At 39.7% G+C, this 18839-nt stretch overlaps 1 protein-coding gene across 4 annotated transcripts in view; it reads right to left on the reverse strand.

Moving 5' to 3' along the window:
- The window catches only part of Stim1 (stromal interaction molecule 1), a 178299-nt gene that overhangs the window by 71010 nt on the left and 88450 nt on the right, over nucleotides 1-18839 (reverse strand). For all 4 annotated transcript variants that reach the window (XM_048429690.3, XM_048429691.3, XM_048429692.3 and 1 more), the window contains exon 2: nucleotides 10448-10578. In XM_048429690.3, coding sequence (XP_048285647.1) covers nucleotides 10448-10578 — 131 coding nt within the window. The remainder of the gene's footprint in view (nucleotides 1-10447; nucleotides 10579-18839) is intronic.

Genomic DNA, 18839 nt, shown 5'->3' on the forward strand with positions numbered 1-18839 from the left:
CATGCGTCCAGTGCCTGGGGAGGCCAGAAAGGACATCTGAAACTTTGAGCTTTCATTTCCTCATTGTAAAGGAAGACAACAATTTCTATTTCAAAGGGTATGCCAAAGATGAAATTGAATCATATATATAAAGTTCACAGATTACTTCATTGATTATCACTGTTGCAATATATTTATTTATTAGTTTATTCATAAGTCTAGTGCCCAAACCTGAACAACTCCAGAGAAACAAACTACCATTGACTCCGTTTCTACCCTGAGGAAAATCTCACAAGTCCAAAGTACCCATCTCCCACAAATTGACCATCCAATTCGGTCCTCTTGTTCTACCCTATAGAAATAATTAAAGAACACATAATGAGGAGAAAGGATTTTAAAAAATTAAAAATTTAATTAAAAAAATTAAAATTTAAAAAAAAAACATTTTTTAGGCTTTCCTTTTTTTTTAAATTTTACATACCAACTGTAGTTTCCCATACCCCACCTTCCTCCACACACACACACAGCCCAATCCAATCCTCCTCCATCTCCATTCAGAAGGAGTAAGGCCTCCCATGGGAGTTAACAAAGCCTGTGAAGGCAGAATCAAGCTCCTCCCCATTGCTTCAAGGCTGGGCAAGGCATCCCACTATAGAGAATAGGTTCCAAAGAGCCAGTTAAATTCCAAAAAAAAAAAAAAAAATTTAACATGTTTTTATTGATTTTTATTGAGCTCTACATTTTCCTCTGCTCCCCTCCTTTTTTCTCCCCTCCCCTTCAACCCTCTCCCAAGGTCCCCATGCTCCCAATTTACTCGGGAGATCTTGTCTTTTTCTACTACCTATGTAGATCCATGCACGTATCTCTTAGTGTCCGCATTGTTGTCTAGGTTTTCTGGGATTGTGATTTGTAGGCTGGTTTTCTTTGCTTTATGTTTAAAAACCACCTATGAGTGAGTACATGTGATCATTGTCTTTCTGGGTCTGGGCTACCTCACTCAAAATGATGTTTTCTAGATCCATTCATCTGCCCGCAAAATTCAAGATGTTATTTTTTTCTGCTGTGTAGTACTCCATTGTGTAAATGTATCACATTTTCCTTATCCATTCTTCAGTTGAGGGGCATTTAGGTTGTTTCCAGGTTCTGGCTATGACAAACAATGCTGCTATGAACATAGCTGAGCACATGTCCTTGTGGCACGATTGAGCATCCTTTGGATATATACTCAAAAGTGGTATTACTGGGTCTTGAGGAATGCTGTTTCCTAATTTTCTGAGAAATTGCCACACTAACATTCAAAGGGGCAGTGCCAGCTTACATTTCCACCAGCAATGCAGAAGTGTTCCCTTTACCCCACAACCTCTCCAGCATAAGTTGTCATCAGTGTTTTTGATCTTAGCCATTCTTACAGGTGTAAGATGGGATCTCAGAGTTGTTTTGATTTGCATTTCTCTGATGACTAAGGATGTTGAACATTTCTTTCAGCCATTTTAGATTTCTCTGTTGAGAGTTCTCTGTTTAGGTCTTTACTCCCATTTTTTTATTGGATTATGTGATCTTTTGGTGTCTCATTTCTTGAGTTATTTATATATTTTGGAGAACACATCTCTGTCTGATGAGGAGTTAGTGAAGATCTTTTCCCACTCTGTAGGCTGTTGTTTTGCCTTGTTGACCATGTTCTTTGCTTTACAGAAGGCTTTCAGTTTCAGGAGGTCCCATTTATTAATTGTTTCTCTCAATGTCTGTGCTGCTGGGGTTATATTTAGGAAGTGATCTCCTGTGCCAATGCATTCGAAAGTTCTTCCCACTTTCTCTTCTATGAGGTTCAGTGTGGTTGGCTTTATGTTGAGGTCTTTGATCCATCTGGTGATAGATATGGATCTATTTTCATTCTTCTGCATGTTGATATCCAGTTGTGCCAGCAACACTTGTTAAATATGCTTTTTTTTTCCATTTGAGATTTTTTTTGCTTCTTTGTCAAAAATCAGGTGTTCAAAGGTGTGTGGATTGATATCCGGATCTTCTATTCAGTTCCATTGGTCTTCCTGTCTGTTCTTATGCCAATACCAGGCTGTTTTCAGTACTGTAGCTCTGTAATGGAGCTTGAAGTTTGTGATGCCTCCAGAAGTTCTTTTACTGTGCAGGATTGTTTTGGCTGGGTTTTTTGCTTTTCCATATGAAATTCCAAAAATCTTAACTAGCACCTATAGTATGAGGTCATGAAACAAGCCCAATGGGAGAAAATGATGAATAAATTTTGGGTTCTGAGGTAAGATGGCACACACTTATAATCCAAACACACTGAAGTACCTGATAATGGAAGACTACATTTCAAGACCTGGGCTACATAGCTAGACCCTAAATCAAAAAGCAAAAAAACCACACTGGGACAGAAGAAGTGACTCAGTAGTTAAGACCACTTGCTGCTCTTACAGAGGACCTGGTGTCTGTTCCCAGCACCTATATTGAGAAACCCACATCAATTTGTACCTCCATTTACAGGGGATCCAGTGACTTCTTCTAGCTTCCATGGCACAAGAAACACACATGGTGTACATATATACATGCAGGCATGGTACAGTCAGTAAGAGCTGGTTGTACAGCAAATTAGGTTCTAGGGGGTCAGATTAGTGGTAAAGTAACTGCCTGGCATAGCAAGGCCATGGATGTAATAATCCTAGCACCAAAGCACATAAAACAATTTAAAAAAATGACCACACCAACAAAAACTTCAAATTAGCCATCTCATTCCATGACACCACATCATTCAACAGTGTGGCTAACTTGATGACGCTGGCGCACTGCAGGAAGCCTTCCATCTTTGCTTGAGTGGTTGGCTCATTCCAAAGGACAGCTAACATGATATAGACAAAGGGATGAGAGGAGCACTTGCTGAGAAAAGAAAAGGCCTGGAAATAGTCTGACATATTTATGACACATAGAAGAACAGAGCCAGACCAAAGTGGTAAAAGGAGGTATGTCTAGAGAATCTAACAGCAGCTAAGGTCAGATCTGAAGAGATGAAATGATACACACAAGAAGTCAGAAGAAATAGGAGGAGACCACACAGGAGTCACAGAACCAAACTCTAGCTTAGGAAGATGACTGGCAGTAGATACAGTGAGATTTAGAAAGAGACTAGTGGCAGGAAAAAGTTGTCTATAGTTATCCGGCTATAAGGAAATGAAACACTAAACCTGAAGGGAAATATCAATCATAGTCATAATTTTTATGGATAACTTTCCCTCACCCAAACTAGCCCATACTAAATGCATTGAGCCTCCTCTTCTTGCATACTATTTCCCAACAAGTCTAAATTTCTGCCTGCCCTTTGGATTACTGCAAATACTCTTGTTGATTGCTCCATTCAGCGTTTAGTTCCCTAGTCCAAATTCTATCTGGCAGCAGCTTCCAACATTCTTCCATACTCACAGACTATAAGACTTAGCGTCTAAAGGGTTTTGAGCAGTCATGTGGGTGCTGGAAATCAAACCCAGGTCTTTTGGAAGGATAACCAGTGCTCTTAACCAGAGAGCCATCTCCCCAGTCCCAAGAGGTCTGTTTCTATTCTGCCCAACTCCAAGTATGTCTCTGTCATGTCTGCTTCCTTACTATTAACCACTCTGGCAAAGGCAGTTTCATACATATATGAAGTGAATTCTGATTATTGAAAACCATTATTCTAATCTCTCTCCCACCTCCCCACCCCCACCAAGTTCCTTTCTCACATTGAAGTCTTTTATATTGTTTGTTTTGTTTTGTTTTGTTTAAAACCCCCTGAGTTTAACCAAGATAAATTGTGTGACCATGAATTTGAAACTATCCATTGGTGCATGGTGGACTCCTCAGTGAATACATATTGAAACAATGACTGCTTTTCCCCTCAAAACTACCAGTAGTCAGTAATTCATCCTAGAGCTCATGAGGTTTTTTTCTGATCCATGAATGTAGGAGGAGGGCCTGCTTTTTTGTCCCAGCTGCCCAGCTATCTTAGTCCTGAAAAATAACCACACAGAAACCATATTATTTAAATCACTGCTTGGCCCATTAGCTCTAGCTTCTTATTGGCTAACTCCTACATTAATTTAACCCATTTCTATTAATCTGTATATCATCACGTGGCAGTGGCTTACCGGCAAAGATTTGGCATGTCTGACTCTGGTGGAGGCTCCATAGCATCTCTCTGACTCCGCCCTTCTTTCTCCCAGCATTCTCCCAGTTTTCCCCACCTACCTCAGTCCTGCTGTATCAACAGGCCAAGGCAGTTTCTTTATTCATCAACCAACAAAAGCAACACACAAACAGAAGAACCTCCCACATCACATGAAAAACTGTTGATAAGCCCAGTCTTCTTTTTATTAGTGTGTGTGTGTGTGTGTGTGTGTGTGTGCGTGCGCGCGTGCACGCACTCACACACGTGTCTGTAGATAGGGATAAAGTGCCACACTGTAAATACACACAGCTTGTGTTTGGAGGTCAGAGGACAACTTTACAGAGCTGTTCTCTCCACCTTTATGTGGGTTCCAGAAATAAAATTCAGGTTGCCAGGTTTACACAGCCTTTACAAGTGCCTTTACCCATGGAGTCATCTCTCAGGCCCACCATAATTATAGCTAGTGAGGTCATGACTGCAATGGCTAGGCCTTGCCCAGAAGACAGCATTTTACAGTCCTTCTGATCTACTGACTCTTACAGCCCCTTTCCCACTTCCACAATGATCCTCAAGCCTTAGACAGAGTGGTATAAAAATTTCTTACGTAGACATTTACTCTCAGTGCCTCAGCACCCATGCATTCTGCATTTACCACTGCAAAGAGAAGCTTCTCTGGTTAAGGCTGGGAGTATGCAGGGGAAACACATTTAACTTAACATGGCTAGATTAAGTTTTTGAGTCTCTGTATAGCACTATGAATTATTATATATATTTAAACTTGTATAATGATTTTTACAACCTGGCTAGACACAGAACAATTCTATCATACCCTAAATTCCATAATGCTGACCTTTGCTATTAAGCTTTCCCTAAACTCATAACCCCTAGCTACGACTGATCTACTTTACAGCCTTAGAGTTTTACTGCTCTCAGAATGTCATAAATGAACTCACTGTAATTTTTTTGTTTTCATTTTTTGAGACAAGATCTCACTATATAGCCCTGATTGCTACGAACTCACTATGTAGATGAGACTGGTCTCAAACTTGTAGTAATCCTTCTGTCTCTACTCCCAAGAAGTTTTAGGATAATAGATAGGCACCACCATGCCAAAGTTTTCACATATAATTTTTAGATTGATTTTTTTCCACTCAGCATAATGTCTTTAAGACTTATTTGCTATGTACAACAGACTTCATTTTTTATGGTGACAGACATATGTAATCCCAGCACTCAGGAGGCTGAGGCAGGAGGATCACAAGTTTGAGGTCAGCTTGGGTGACACTAAAGCACTCTACTAAGTAAGTTAGATTCTCAGCTACCAAATAAATACCTTAATTTTACAAGAGAAGAAAATGATAACACTCTCAATTCTCAAACCTCTGGTCTAAAACTGAGTTTGAGGCAGGCTAAAGGACAGCTTGGGATACATAAAACCCTATCTGGGGGGGAAAAACAACTCAACAACAACAAAGGCCCAGTGAGATTGTTCATCAGGTTCATGGTCTGAGGTGTTCAACACCTTAGACTCACAGGATGGAAGGAGAGAACCAACTCCTACAAAATGTCCTCTGATTTCCACATACAGATGGTAGTAAGTACACACACACACACACACACACACACACACGGAAAACAACATAAAAAAGAGTCTAGTCTAACCTAAGTAAGACAGTATTTTTAAGTCCTATCTGTCCACCTCAGACTATCAGGATAACCTAACATTTCAGCATATCCTTTACCCATAGACAACTTCACTACCAGCTCAGGAGTTCCTATACTGCTTGCTTTACCAAAAGACCATCATTGCCAGGCATAGTGGTTCACTCCTATAATTCTAGGACTGTGAGGAAGAGGCATGAGGATCATTGTGAGTTTAAGGTTAATCTAGGCTACATAAAAAGCACCAGGCATGCCCAAGTTTCAGAGTGAAATCATATCTCAACAAAACACAGTAAAGTGAGTTGGGGAATGTGGCTCAGTGGCAGAGATTTTATCTAGCATTCACAAGGCCAGCACAGCTAAAATTTGACAAGATTTAGCCATGAGGTAGATCTTTCAGTACACTTTCGTTTTCTAAAACACTCACCAATATGAGGCAGAATAAATTGAGTTTTAGGGGTAGGGTATACTAGGAATTAAACCTTGGGTTTCACACATGCTGAGTGAACTACCACTGAGATACACATCCCAAGCGCTTTTATCATTTCTCACTCTCTAGGCTACCTAGATTGGCCCTAAACTCTGTAAGCCTATACCAGACCTTGAACTTGCAATCCTCCTGCCTCAGTTTCTCAAGTACCTGGGAACACAGGCCTATGACACCACAACAGGCTTAAATGAAGTTTTAATATTCCTTCAGACTTCTACTGAGGTTCTTGGGTAACTAGCAATATCTTTAGATGGGTCCCAAAAATCTGAGATCTTTGATAACCAGTGCAACCAGAATTTTCCCACAGCACTATACTATCCATTACCTAAGCCCTGCTCTATCTACCTAACTTTCTAGTTAGGTTTTGACTCCAACTCTGTCTCACACATGTTAAACCAAGGGAAGAACACGCATTTTACTGGCTTCTTGCTCTAGGACTCAGGAGATAAGTGACTATGAAAAGGCACAATAATAGGTCTCCCTAACCATAGAGGCCTGAGATTACAGTGAGGACAGGGGAGCCCAGGCAAATGTTGGACACCACTAGTGCAGGGAAAGCGGGCTGATAGCTTTTGTGTTACTTTAGAACAGTTTGTGCTGATGAGAATTTTGTTGTGGTAACATTTCTCTAAAGAGAACATTTTCTTCCTTCTCTGACAAAGCAATTCAACACGAAGAAAGAAGCGCTGACAAACATACTCAGAAATGTGCAGACTTCATATCTGCACAAAGATTGCGTCGTCTTTGTTTCTTTTTTGAGACAGGGTTTCTTTCTTTAGACCAGGTTGGCCTCCTGCTTCTGCCTCCCAAGTACTGGTATATCACTTTAAAAAAATTATCTACTTTATGTGTATGAATATTTTGCCTTCATTTGCTGGTAGCAGTCAGGAAGGTGTTGGAGCCCCTGGAACTGGAGTTATAGGCAGTCATAAGCCCCCATGTGGGCACTTGGAACCAAACTCTGGTCCTCTGTAAGAACAACAAGTGCTCTTAACCTCTCTGGGCCATCTCTCCAGCCCCGAATATATCACTTTCTCAGTTGTTGAGCTGCCCATTCTCCAGTCTTCAGGCAATGCTAGGAAAATGATCAGGATATCTCTAGGCCTCATTTCTTCTAGGAACAGGACTCTTTCTTTTTCTTTTCTTCCTTTTTTTTTTTTTTTGACACTGAAGGCACTTCTACTTATAGATAAGGCTAAAATCTAGATACTTTGACCATAGTTTTTCTTGGTTTGTTTGTTGGTTGGTTGTTTTCTTTGGCCGGGGGAGTATTTTGGTTTGGTTTGGCTTGGTTTAGCTTGGTTTTGGTTTCTCAAGATATGGTTTCTCAGTGCAGCTTTGGAGCCTGTCCTGGAACTTGCTCTGTAGACTACGCTGGCCTTGAACTCAGAGAGCCACCTGCCTCTGCATCCTGTACTGGAATTAAAGGCCTGCGCCACCACTGCCCAGCTACCTTGATCATAGTTATTGGCCCTGTTTAGCTTATAATTTAGATTGAGTAAATACAATATTTCAGTTTGTTTATCTGGGCCCCATTTTCCTTACCAATTTTTAGTTCAGTGTTGTGGTTTTTTTTTTTTGCCACAGTTCCTTTGTCTAACCAAATCAACCCACTGTGTTTTTTTATTTTTACTACACCTATACCTTTCTCACTCTGATTCTCTGCAACTCAGAGAACCCTACCACTTTCATTCTATTCAAATTCCACCTTTCTTCCTTCTTGAATTCCTTAGACATTACTGAACTTTACAGAAGAGTCAATCTCCTCTACCAATCAATTAGTAGAATGGTACTTTCTACTTGTCCTGTCTTCACTGACAGGGGATTAAATATTTAACAAGACAGTCCCTTCTATAACAAAATATCTCTAACTATTAGACAATTCTTTATTCCAAGAGAATACACCTGACTTTAATTTCGCTACATTGGTCTTGTTCTGCCCTTAAGATAAAGAAAACAATACATTACATAAGACATGGCCTTGAAATCAGATATAAGCTCAAATCTAGCAAGTGTCTAAAGGAAAATGTTTAAATTTTCTAGCATCAGATTTTCTAATAATAAAGCCAATTTCCCCGAGGCTTTTAATAAAATTAAATAAGTAACTATGCAAAGAGCTTAATGCTGTCTGGAATAGTGAAAGAGCTCAATCGATGACAGACAGGCAGTTTGTTCCATAGCTTTCATTATCATTTGCTTTAGAGAAGGTCTAATGTAGCCTAACTAGACTGGACTTGAACCCCTGATCCTCTTCCTCCACATCCAGAGTGCTGGGATCATAAGAATTTCCCACAATACTCAACCAATCTGTCATTTTCAAAATCTGATTTCTCAACTCCTTATGTATTTGAATTCAAAAGTATTACTTCAATACCAGGGTTTTGATATGATATGCAACCAAAAGACCCTATGTTGAAGGCTTGGTCCCAACTGGCCAATGTTGTCACTGAGAAATGATTAGATCACAAAGGCTCTGACCTATCTATCAATGAATTAATCTTCTGATGGATTAATAATATGATGGTACTATTGAGAGGTGGAGCCTCTCAACACAGGTGCAGGAGATATACTGGTGTGTGGGGGGGTGTCCTTAGAAGATCTATCTTGTTCTAGGACCCTTCTGTTCTTTCTGCTTTCTAGTTGTCATGATGTGAGTTCTGCTGTACCACATGCTCCTTGAAATGATTAGTCTGCTTAACTACAAGCTCTGAAACAATAAAACAGACCATGAACTAAAAGTTCTGAAATAGTGAGCTATAATAAGGTTTTCTCAGATATTTTGTCACAACAATCAGGAACCAAAGTCTTTCTACCCCCAAGACTCCAGCTTCTTCACTAGCTTATAAATTATGTAAGAAAAGAAAGTATCTCTTAATCTGTCTTGTTTACTGTCCTGTCTCCATACCTAGCACAGTGAAAGGCACAAACATAGACATTTAATATTAGTGACCTGTGTTGATGGTCTTAGTTGAAGTTTACTGTCTTCATCACTCATATCACTCTTTTCTGTATAGCGTCTTGCTGTACTAACGTCTTCTGATGGTGTGACATCCAAGACTGAACATAAACTCAAAGGTAGACTATTTACAAGGAGAAGAGACTAGGCTTTTTTTTTTCATATTGTACACCATGCCCTACTGGATGTTTAGCACAGTCAGGTAGCTCTAGCACCTGCTTGCTTGTGTTAAGCTTGAAATTAAGAGACTGTTCAGTCTTTCCCACATGATGACCTTGCACTCTGGGCTCTGTTGATGCAGAGCTATAGTAATGTCAAAACAAACACAGCAAGACAGCTCTTTTTTCTCTATTTTTTAAAAGGATTTCTTTTTCTAATTCTTATTAACTGGCTCCCATAAATTACATCTTTAAAGTTAGACTAACCATGCTAAGATTTGCTTCTTCCTCCCAAATAAGAGTATAAAACCCCAGAAGGTGGTATACGACTGGTGCGGGAGAATTATCTGTATTCTGTCAATCATATTTTAATAAAACGCTGATTGGCCAGGCAGGCAGTATAGGCAGGAAAGCCAGACAGGAAGTAGAGGTGGAGCAAAGAGACTGGGAGTATTCTAGGAAGCTCCCTCTGTCACTCCTGCGCAGACCACCGAAGAGGCAGCATGTAACTTGCCCAGCTGAGAAAGGTACGGAGCCATGTGGCTAATGTAGATATGGATAATGGGGTAACATAAGTTATAAGAGCTAATAAGTAGCCTGACCTAATGGGCCAATCAGTTTATAACCTAATGTAGACTCTGTGATTTCTTTGGGACTTGCTGGTTGTGGGGTACCGGGTGGGACAGAAACCCCAAGAAGCCGGCCCGTCATGTTACATACGACTATTTTTGCTTTCTTTCTTCCCATACCACAAGAGAAGGCAGAATATAGATTAATATTCTCTTTCTACAGCAAGATCATATAAAAGATCCAGAGAAGCTTTAGAGACCATCTGAGGAATCCCTTCCCTCCCAAAGAGTTACATCAATGTTAAGCTATTCACCAATCAGCAAACAGAGAGAGCTGCTCTGCTGGGTGTCATCTTGCCTAATGGGAATAAGTTTCTACGAGGCAACAAGGAGAGACCATCTCTCCACATGGATTAGTCTAGGCAGCTTTCAGGGATCATTTCACATAAGAGAAGAGCCATAAAAGGTTAGAAAAATTACCTCGTCACTTTCTTCCACATCCACATCACCATTGGCATCATCATCCATCAGCTTATGGATGTTGCGGACAGCCTCAAAGCTGAGCTTCTCATCTTCACTGTGACACAGAGGCTTGTCAATCCGGCAAAACTCTGCATGGAAAAAGTAAGGGACAACATTACTCAGAGCTGCCACTCAGCCTCCACCATTGTCTTGTGTTAGCAATCTTAGCTTCCAGCTCCTGATTCCTCATACTCGCAACTTAATCAACGATATACACAATGGTGGAAGTGTATCATTTACCCTTTACCCCTCTCTTGGAAAATGTGTTGAGCTTCCCCATACAGAAACAATGTTTTGTTACTCTAATAGCTCTCCATCAGATAAGTCTGCATAGGACTAGGCCTATGCTAGGACCCAGACAAGAACATAAATGTTCACATATGGGAGGTTAAACCAAAGGGACAACATATAGAGGAAAAAAGCTTGGACTCACTAAGAATCAAGGAAATGCATTATTTTAAACATAATTTAATCAGTCAAATAAAAAAATAATTTATTTTCTAGCATGAGAACAACAGTTCTAACATCTGAATAAATAGATTAGTTTTTCTTTTTACTTTGTCACTAGAAATATATATAATACCAACCACAGGCTAACCAGGGAAATCTCTTATATCAGGTAGGTGACCTTTATTGTCCTTCCTGTTCTCCAGACTAGTCTTCAGAGTCACTCTTAGTCCTGCTGCAGCCTACCCACAGGAGCCTCTCCTCCCAGTCCTCCTCCAGTCCATTCTAGGGACACACTCAGCCTCTCACTTTGTCACTAGAGGTATATATAATGCTTACGTAAGTATTATGCATCTCTAGTAGGTTTGTTAGAAATAATGGAAGAAATAATTTTAGAATAATGATCACTCTAGCGACCAAAGGTCTCCAGGCTAGACACCACTGGTATTCTAAGCTCAGCTAGCATCTTTCCCAAAGGCCTATGGCAAAGGCACAATGTTTATATGTGACCTGATCAAACAAACAGGTGATCTCTGCTGCTGACATCATCAGGCATACAGGATTAAAGGGATGAGGCTAAGAGAGGACAAAAGTTTGATGACCCACATAGTGTTAGAATTGTATCCAGAAAAATCATATCAACCAAAATTCACACATAACTCCTTTATCCGAGCATTTCCTAAGCTGCCTCTTCGTCCTTCCTGAGACATTTTCTACATTTTCCACACAGGCAAATTTTCCCACAGCCATCTGGAATACCTTAAGAGATCCACTCATTTAGGAATATCTTTTTTACTGCAATGACATTTTTAGAGTCAAAAACACATACACCAATATCCTATCTTTAATCAACCAAAATTCAGTGGTATTCAAGTGGTAGAATGCCTTCAAGCCTCCATTTCTCCATTTCTCAGGCTAGGCACAGCGGTGCCCAGGCAAAATATGAGAACTTGAGAGGTAGAACCACGAGGACTGGGAATCTTGACTACACAGGGAAACCAAAGCCTGGTTGGATGACACAAGATCCTGTCTTTACATTAAAATTTTTGGTTTTAAAAATAAGTAATAAACCTGATATACAATTCCTAGTATTCTTTCCTCCTTCCAGATTATCAAGTAAATAATTTCCATTTTCAAATAACTGATTTTTCCGGATAGAATAAGAAGACTCAAACAAAGATTTGAGTTTGAGCCAGGCGGTGGTAGGGCACGCCTTTAATCCCAGCACTCAGGAGGCAGATACAGGCTGATGTCTGTGAGTTTGAGACCAGTCTGATCTACAGATAGGGTTCCAGGACAGGCTCCAAAGCTAAAATAAACCCTGTCTCAAAAGAAAAAAAAGAAAGAAAGAAAAAAGATTCAGTTTGATCTGAATGTGACTAACCAGTCCTATCATCACATAAATCATAAACTGTCACATAACTTAATGTGGGAGTTAGAAAGCAAAAGATGGTAACAATAAAAGGCTTTTGAACATGCAATGACCAAAAATTAATTCGAAATAAAATGCATAATAAATATGAGCTGTTATCATGTTGTATTGTGCAACTTCGCTGCAGCCTTGGTTCTGAACACACAGCATGCTAACTTTGCATAGCACAGGCCATCACATCTATCACACGACATCAAGGAGCACTTGCCTGATAATACCTCAGCTCAGATTTGAAACTTTGGAGAGGGGAGAAGGGAGTGAAACAAGATCTTACTATGTAACTTGGCTGACCTGGAACTCATTACGTAGAAGAGGCTGGCCTCAAAGAGATTCATCTACCTCTGCCTCCAAAGTGCTGGAATTACAGGTGTGAGCCTTATTTTTTGAGATAGCGTCTGTCACTGAACCTGGAGTTCACCAATTCTGCTGGGCTAGATAGCCACCTGGTTCCAGGGATCCTTTTGTTTCTGCCTCCCACAAGCTAGAATCACAGATGAGAAGTAGAACGCCTGGCCTTGTATATCAAGTGTGCATCGCCAAGTTCATTTGTGTGGTGTCGGGGAGAGAACCCAGGAGCCCCAGCCCAGTCTCTATTCTTTTTTTCTTGCTTGCTTTCTTGTTAATTTATGTTATGAGTACAGACATTTTGCATGAATGTCTGTGCCCAATGTGTGTGCTCAGTGCCCACAGAGGACAGATGAGGGTGTTGGTTCATCTGGAACTAAAGTTATAGATAATCACGAGCCACATGTAGGTGGTGGGAACTGAACCCAGGTTACATATACCTAGGGTTACACAAAATACCTCAAGCAAAAAAAGGTCACAAGTGGAAGATTTAAAAAGCCCTGTTCTAAGTGAATAGACAACTCTAACAACGGCCTAAACTCTTACCACATTTATTTGCAACTACTAGTAACTTCTGGTAACACTGAGCTCCAACTGTCTGTTTGATATGTTATGACACTGGACTATGACCACCACAAATTGCAACTAGCATGTCCCCAACAGAAATAAAAAACCCAGATTCTTGTTAAGATGCTCAGGAAAAAAAATTAAAAGAATACTTTAATATTAACTCTAGGAGGGAACAAAAGAAAATAATTAGAAGCAAAAAGAAAAACAAGGCCCAAGTATTTGAATTTTTGGTCTCAGGATCTCTGTATGCAGTTAAACTCTATAATCTCAAAGAACTATTTGATATTTGCCACATTAGAAATTGTAAAAGAAGGCCAGCAAGAGAGTTCAGGAAGTAAACTGGCTGCTGTGTAAGCCCAATGACCTGAGTTCAAGTTCCAGATCCACACTGGACAGAGCAAACTAACTTCGTAACGTTTCACCCTCTACGCTCTACATAAGCCACGGCATATGAGTCTAAACATATGTTTGCATGTGCATGCACACACATGTACACATACACACATACCATATACACAGAGATAATGTATATTTTTTTCTTTCTTTTTTTATAAAAGTCTGGTGTGGTGGCAATTCTAACACCTAGGAGATGGAGGCAGGAGGATTAGGAGTTTAAAAGCAATCTCAGCTATATAGTGAGCTCAAAGTCAGCTTGGGCTACATGAAACTGTGTCTCAAATCCAAAAGAAGAAAAATAAGTAAACAAGAAAATGCAAAAAAAGAAAATATAATTTAAAACAAATCTTTATATTTAATTATTAATTAGAGAATAATAAGTCTCAAACAAATTAAGGAAAATAGCATGCTTTATGAAAACTAATTATGTTTCCTGGGCTGGAGAATGGAGTTCAGTTGGCAGAATGCCTGTAATCTCCGCATTTGGGAGGTAGAAAGAAGTAAGATCACAAATTCAATGTCATCTTTAGCTACATATTGAATTTGAGACCAGCCTATATACATGAACTATTTTAAAAAAATATTTTCTGAAACAAATTCATGAGAAGGGAAGGATCGTTTCATATTTCTGAGAATTTTTTAAACATTTAACTTAATAGAATACAGTTGTAATTTTTATTTACTTTCACATTTATGCTGTTGTAATGTAGTTACAACATGGATGAACATATTGTACTCTGTAACATTCATATTCTTTGGTCTATCTTGTACTTTGAATTAATCTTTCATACACGCATGGTTTTATAATATGATGCATATCTCATTTGGAAACTCTGGTTCTGACTAAGTTATGCAAAATATCCAAATATTGATCTAGACAAAATGAAAATAATAATAATCATTAATGTCACCACTTCATCAGAAAAGCTTTTAGTCCATGGAAGCTGTCAAACTCACAGTAACTGATATAAACTTTCAGAAACTTAATTTTTATTTAAACACTGAGATTTTACCACTGGCAGCAAATATTGTCTTTTTTTTTTTCTCAAGTAAAACATTCACTTCATTGACTTTCAAGAAAATGTCAAGTTGGTACGAATGGCTCAAGGCTAAAATCACAGACCTCCAGCAGGAGACTCACCTCCAGTTTCAGGTCATCTAAAATATAGGCTAAGACCTTGTCTTAAAAGGATGCGAGGGAGATGAAGGTTCAGCAGTTAAGAGCACTGCCTATTCTTTCAGAGGATTGGGTTGATTCCCAACAGCCACATGGAGGCTAACAACCATTTGTAGCTACAGTTCCAGGGGATCTGATACCCTTTTCTGCTGCTTTTCCCTGAAATAACTACCAACATTCCTCAAGGAGCAGAGCTTAGTTTGTGTTATTTCTTATTTCATGGCACAGAATACTAAGCAGCATGTACTCAAGGGACAAATTTTAAAAAAAGAATGATTTTCACAAATCATACTAGAATACACACACACACATACACACACACACATTTCTTCATTGCTATTTTCAGACATACAACTCCTAAAATCCTTGTAATCTTCTAATTATAAGGGTACCTTTATATGCTAATGGCATATACTAACACAACCTCTAAGCAGCTTCAGGATGGGAGCTAGTCATAAGAAAAGGCCAGGGCAAGGCTAAAAGGCTCAGTCTCACTCTTCAACCTTCAGGGAGGAGTTCAGAGTTTGATACCTGGGGCTCACATGACAGAAAGAGAGAACTGATTCCTACAAGTCAAGCAGTCTCTTACTACTATTATTATGGCAGAAGAAATTTCAAAGTTCTCTCCCCAATGTTCAAATCTCTTCTCTCCCCCAGGCAGAGTTAGTCATTTACTGCTCACTGCTCCATGCTTCAAAGCACTTTGTACATAGTTCTAGTATATGAATTTTCATCTTCTGCATTGTTCACATGCCACATCCAGAAAAGGGCAAGAACCAAGTTTAACTCACTTTATTCCCGAGAGTCCTGTAACATCACTGTAACATTCTCCATGTCAAGCATGAAATCAGCCAATTCTAGCTGAATGAACGGAAAACCCTTGCTCTTAGAAAGAGACCACAAGTCTAAGACTGACAGATCTAGCCCTGGGAAGACTCTCAGATTTGGCCAAGTACCAGAGTTCAGAGATAAAGTTTCAGGGAAACTCAAGTGGAGATGGGGCAGAGAAGAGTGGATGAATAGACTTACTAGAAACGTGGAGACTAAGGACGGGAACAGATTTAGTGTTGGGACGATGGGAAACACGATGTAAACCCCAATGAAACACATAGCCACTGAAGAGAAAGATTAGGTCACGGATGAGTACAACCCAGCTAAGTTGAGAGATGTACTTAGACTTCTTAGAACACTATGTCCTCATAACCAAGAAGAGACCCAGTTCTTCTCAGGAGGAGGCAGGAATACAGAAGAGCTTTAGAGCTTTTCTTCTGAACAAAACTGGCACTGACTTCAGTTTTCCAAGCAGCACTGAGAGTAATGACCAGCACCCAGAATGTAGAAGTAAAGGGAGCATCACAAGCTCTAGGTCCAGCCTAGTTCACATGGCAAGTTCCAGGCTAGTCAAAATTTCAAAATGATACTCTGTTGTGAGCCATCTGACATGGGCGCTGAGAACAAAGCATAGATCCTCTGCAAGAACAGCATGTACTCATAAGTCTGAACCATTTCCCAAGCCCTACTTCTCATTATTCTTAAGATAAACTTAAAAATTCTTATTATTTGGTAGAGAGGTTATTGGTTTTTTTTTTCTTCCTGGTGCTGGAGAATTAAGCCAGGGGTTAACTCTAACTGTGTATGCTATGCAAGAGCTCTATTACAGAGCTACGTCCCCAGTACTATGTCTGGATTCTTTCACTTAGCGTGCTTAAGATTAAATCATATCCAATGATTTCATTAAACCCACACCAATAAGTAGCTTGTTATAATTTTCAAGTGGCATTCTACTAAACAGATAGACCACAATCCAACAATCCACTTACAAGTTGGTTTTTGTTTGTTTGTTTGTTTGTTTTTCCTGATACAAAGATACTATGACTACTTACATCTATGTATTTAAATGAAAACATACTTTCAATTCCCTTGAGAAAGTACCTCAGTGAAAGTGCTGGGTTATATGAAAGGAGTATGTTTGACCTTTTAAGAAACTGTCAATTGTTTTCTAAAGTATCTGCATCAAGAGGAGGGTATGATGATGAACACCTTTAATCTCAGCACTTAGAAAAGAAGCAGGTGGATCTCTATTAGTTCAAGGTCAGCCTGGTCTACATAGTGAAATCAGAGCTATATAGTGAGACCCCGCGTCAAATACATATGTATATGTACACAGGGAGGGGGGTGCTGCAGCATTCTCACTCCTCCCAGGAACACATGGACTATTCAGCTGTTCCAGATATACTCTTTTGTACTTAGTAATGGTAGTATTCAGCCCAGGTTGAGAACTACAGAGAATTCTTCATCTGTGAAAGGCTCTTTATTCTTCCTTAATTTGCAAACCCTAACTCAAACTGCGTATCTCTGGTTAAACACCTTTTTCTTCAAAGATTTTTTTTTCTGTCACATCCTCCCTTCCAGACTGTATTATGTCAAAAGTAACATATTTGCCAGGCAATGGTGGCACATATACTTTATATATGTGTATGAATACACACACACTTTTCATTTACTTTTTCCAACTGTAATTACGTATCTTCTCCACTAATTCCTAAGGTTCCATGGTGGTAGGAATATTCGAAGCCTTATTCTTGGCTGATTCCTGGCTTCAAATCAACACTTAGCACTTACTTAGCTCATAGTACCAAGGTTGGGCTTAAATAAAATATTGGTCAAATGAACAAATGAATTTTTGTAAGAAGTTGTTGGATGAAAAAACTCAGAGATGAATACAGTATTTGCTCACAAAAATACTTAAGAAAGAGGGGCTGAGGAAAAGGCTCCGTAAAGGGCTTGCTGCATGAGTATGAAGATCTAAGTTCAGGTCCTAACATCTACTTCAAAAGCTGGCTGTGGTCGCATGTGCCTGTGACTCCAGAGCTCAGGAGTTGGGTGGATCCTGGGGATTTACTGGCCAACCAGTCTAACCCAAAGTGGAGTTCCAAGTTCAGTAAAAGACCCTATCTAAAAAATAAATAAAGTTGGGGACTGGAGAGATGGTTCAGAGGTTAAGAGCACTGGCTGTTCTTCCAGAGGTCCTGAGTTCAATTACCAGCAACCACGTGGTAATTACCTCCATAAGGAGGTCTGGTGCTCTCTTCTGGCCTAAAGGTGTACATGCAGACAACACTGTATAGATAAATAGTTTTTTTTAAAAAAAAAAAAGTCTAAGCTAAGGCCGAGCTTTCATAATTAGTAAGAAGTTCCCTGTCATTTATTTGCGAACTGGCTGATCCATTTTTCAGATCTTCATCTTTGAAAAGAAGAGAAGAGAAGAGAAGAGAAGAGAAGAGAAGAGAAGAGAAGAGAAGAGAAGAGAAGAGAAGAGAAGAGAAGAGAAGAGAGAGGGAAGGAAGGAAGGAAGGAAGGAAGGAAGGAAGGAAGGAAGGAAGGAAGGAAGGAAGGAAGGAAGGAAGAGGGTAAGTCAGAGAAGTAACTGAAGAAGACATCTGATGTCAACCTCTGCCCTCCTCACAAACCTGAATGGGAAAACACACACACACACACACACACACACACACACACACACACACACACACACACACACACTTAAGAATGAGCACAGAATATTAATTACAAAGACACAAATAAAATATGGCAAGGTAGAAGAGAATAGAGCAGCAGAAGATACCACAAGTTGAAGTACAGATCAAAGACAGTGGGGACAGAAGAGAGAGTAATCCAAGCAATGAAAGCCCATGAGAACTCAGCACAGTATTTTGTATACCTGGTATATTAATAGACCAGAGTTACTAGGTGCAGTGGTACACACTTATAATCTGAGCACTTGGAGGCAGAGCCTATTTTACAAAGCAAGTTCCAGGCCAGCCAACAATAAACAACAAAACCCCATCTCAAAACAACAGCACTTCTAGGCAATATATACTCACTAACACAATAGGGATTTCACTGTGGTGGGCATTACCAACTTCCCTCTAGTGGGACTTAAGCTATTTGGGGGGTAGAGTTGGGGTGGTAACTATGCTTAATAT

The sequence above is a fragment of the Myodes glareolus genome, chromosome 7, assembly GCF_982192425.1.
Source record: "Myodes glareolus chromosome 7, mMyoGla1.1, whole genome shotgun sequence".
Classification (NCBI taxonomy): domain Eukaryota; kingdom Metazoa; phylum Chordata; class Mammalia; order Rodentia; family Cricetidae; genus Myodes; species Myodes glareolus.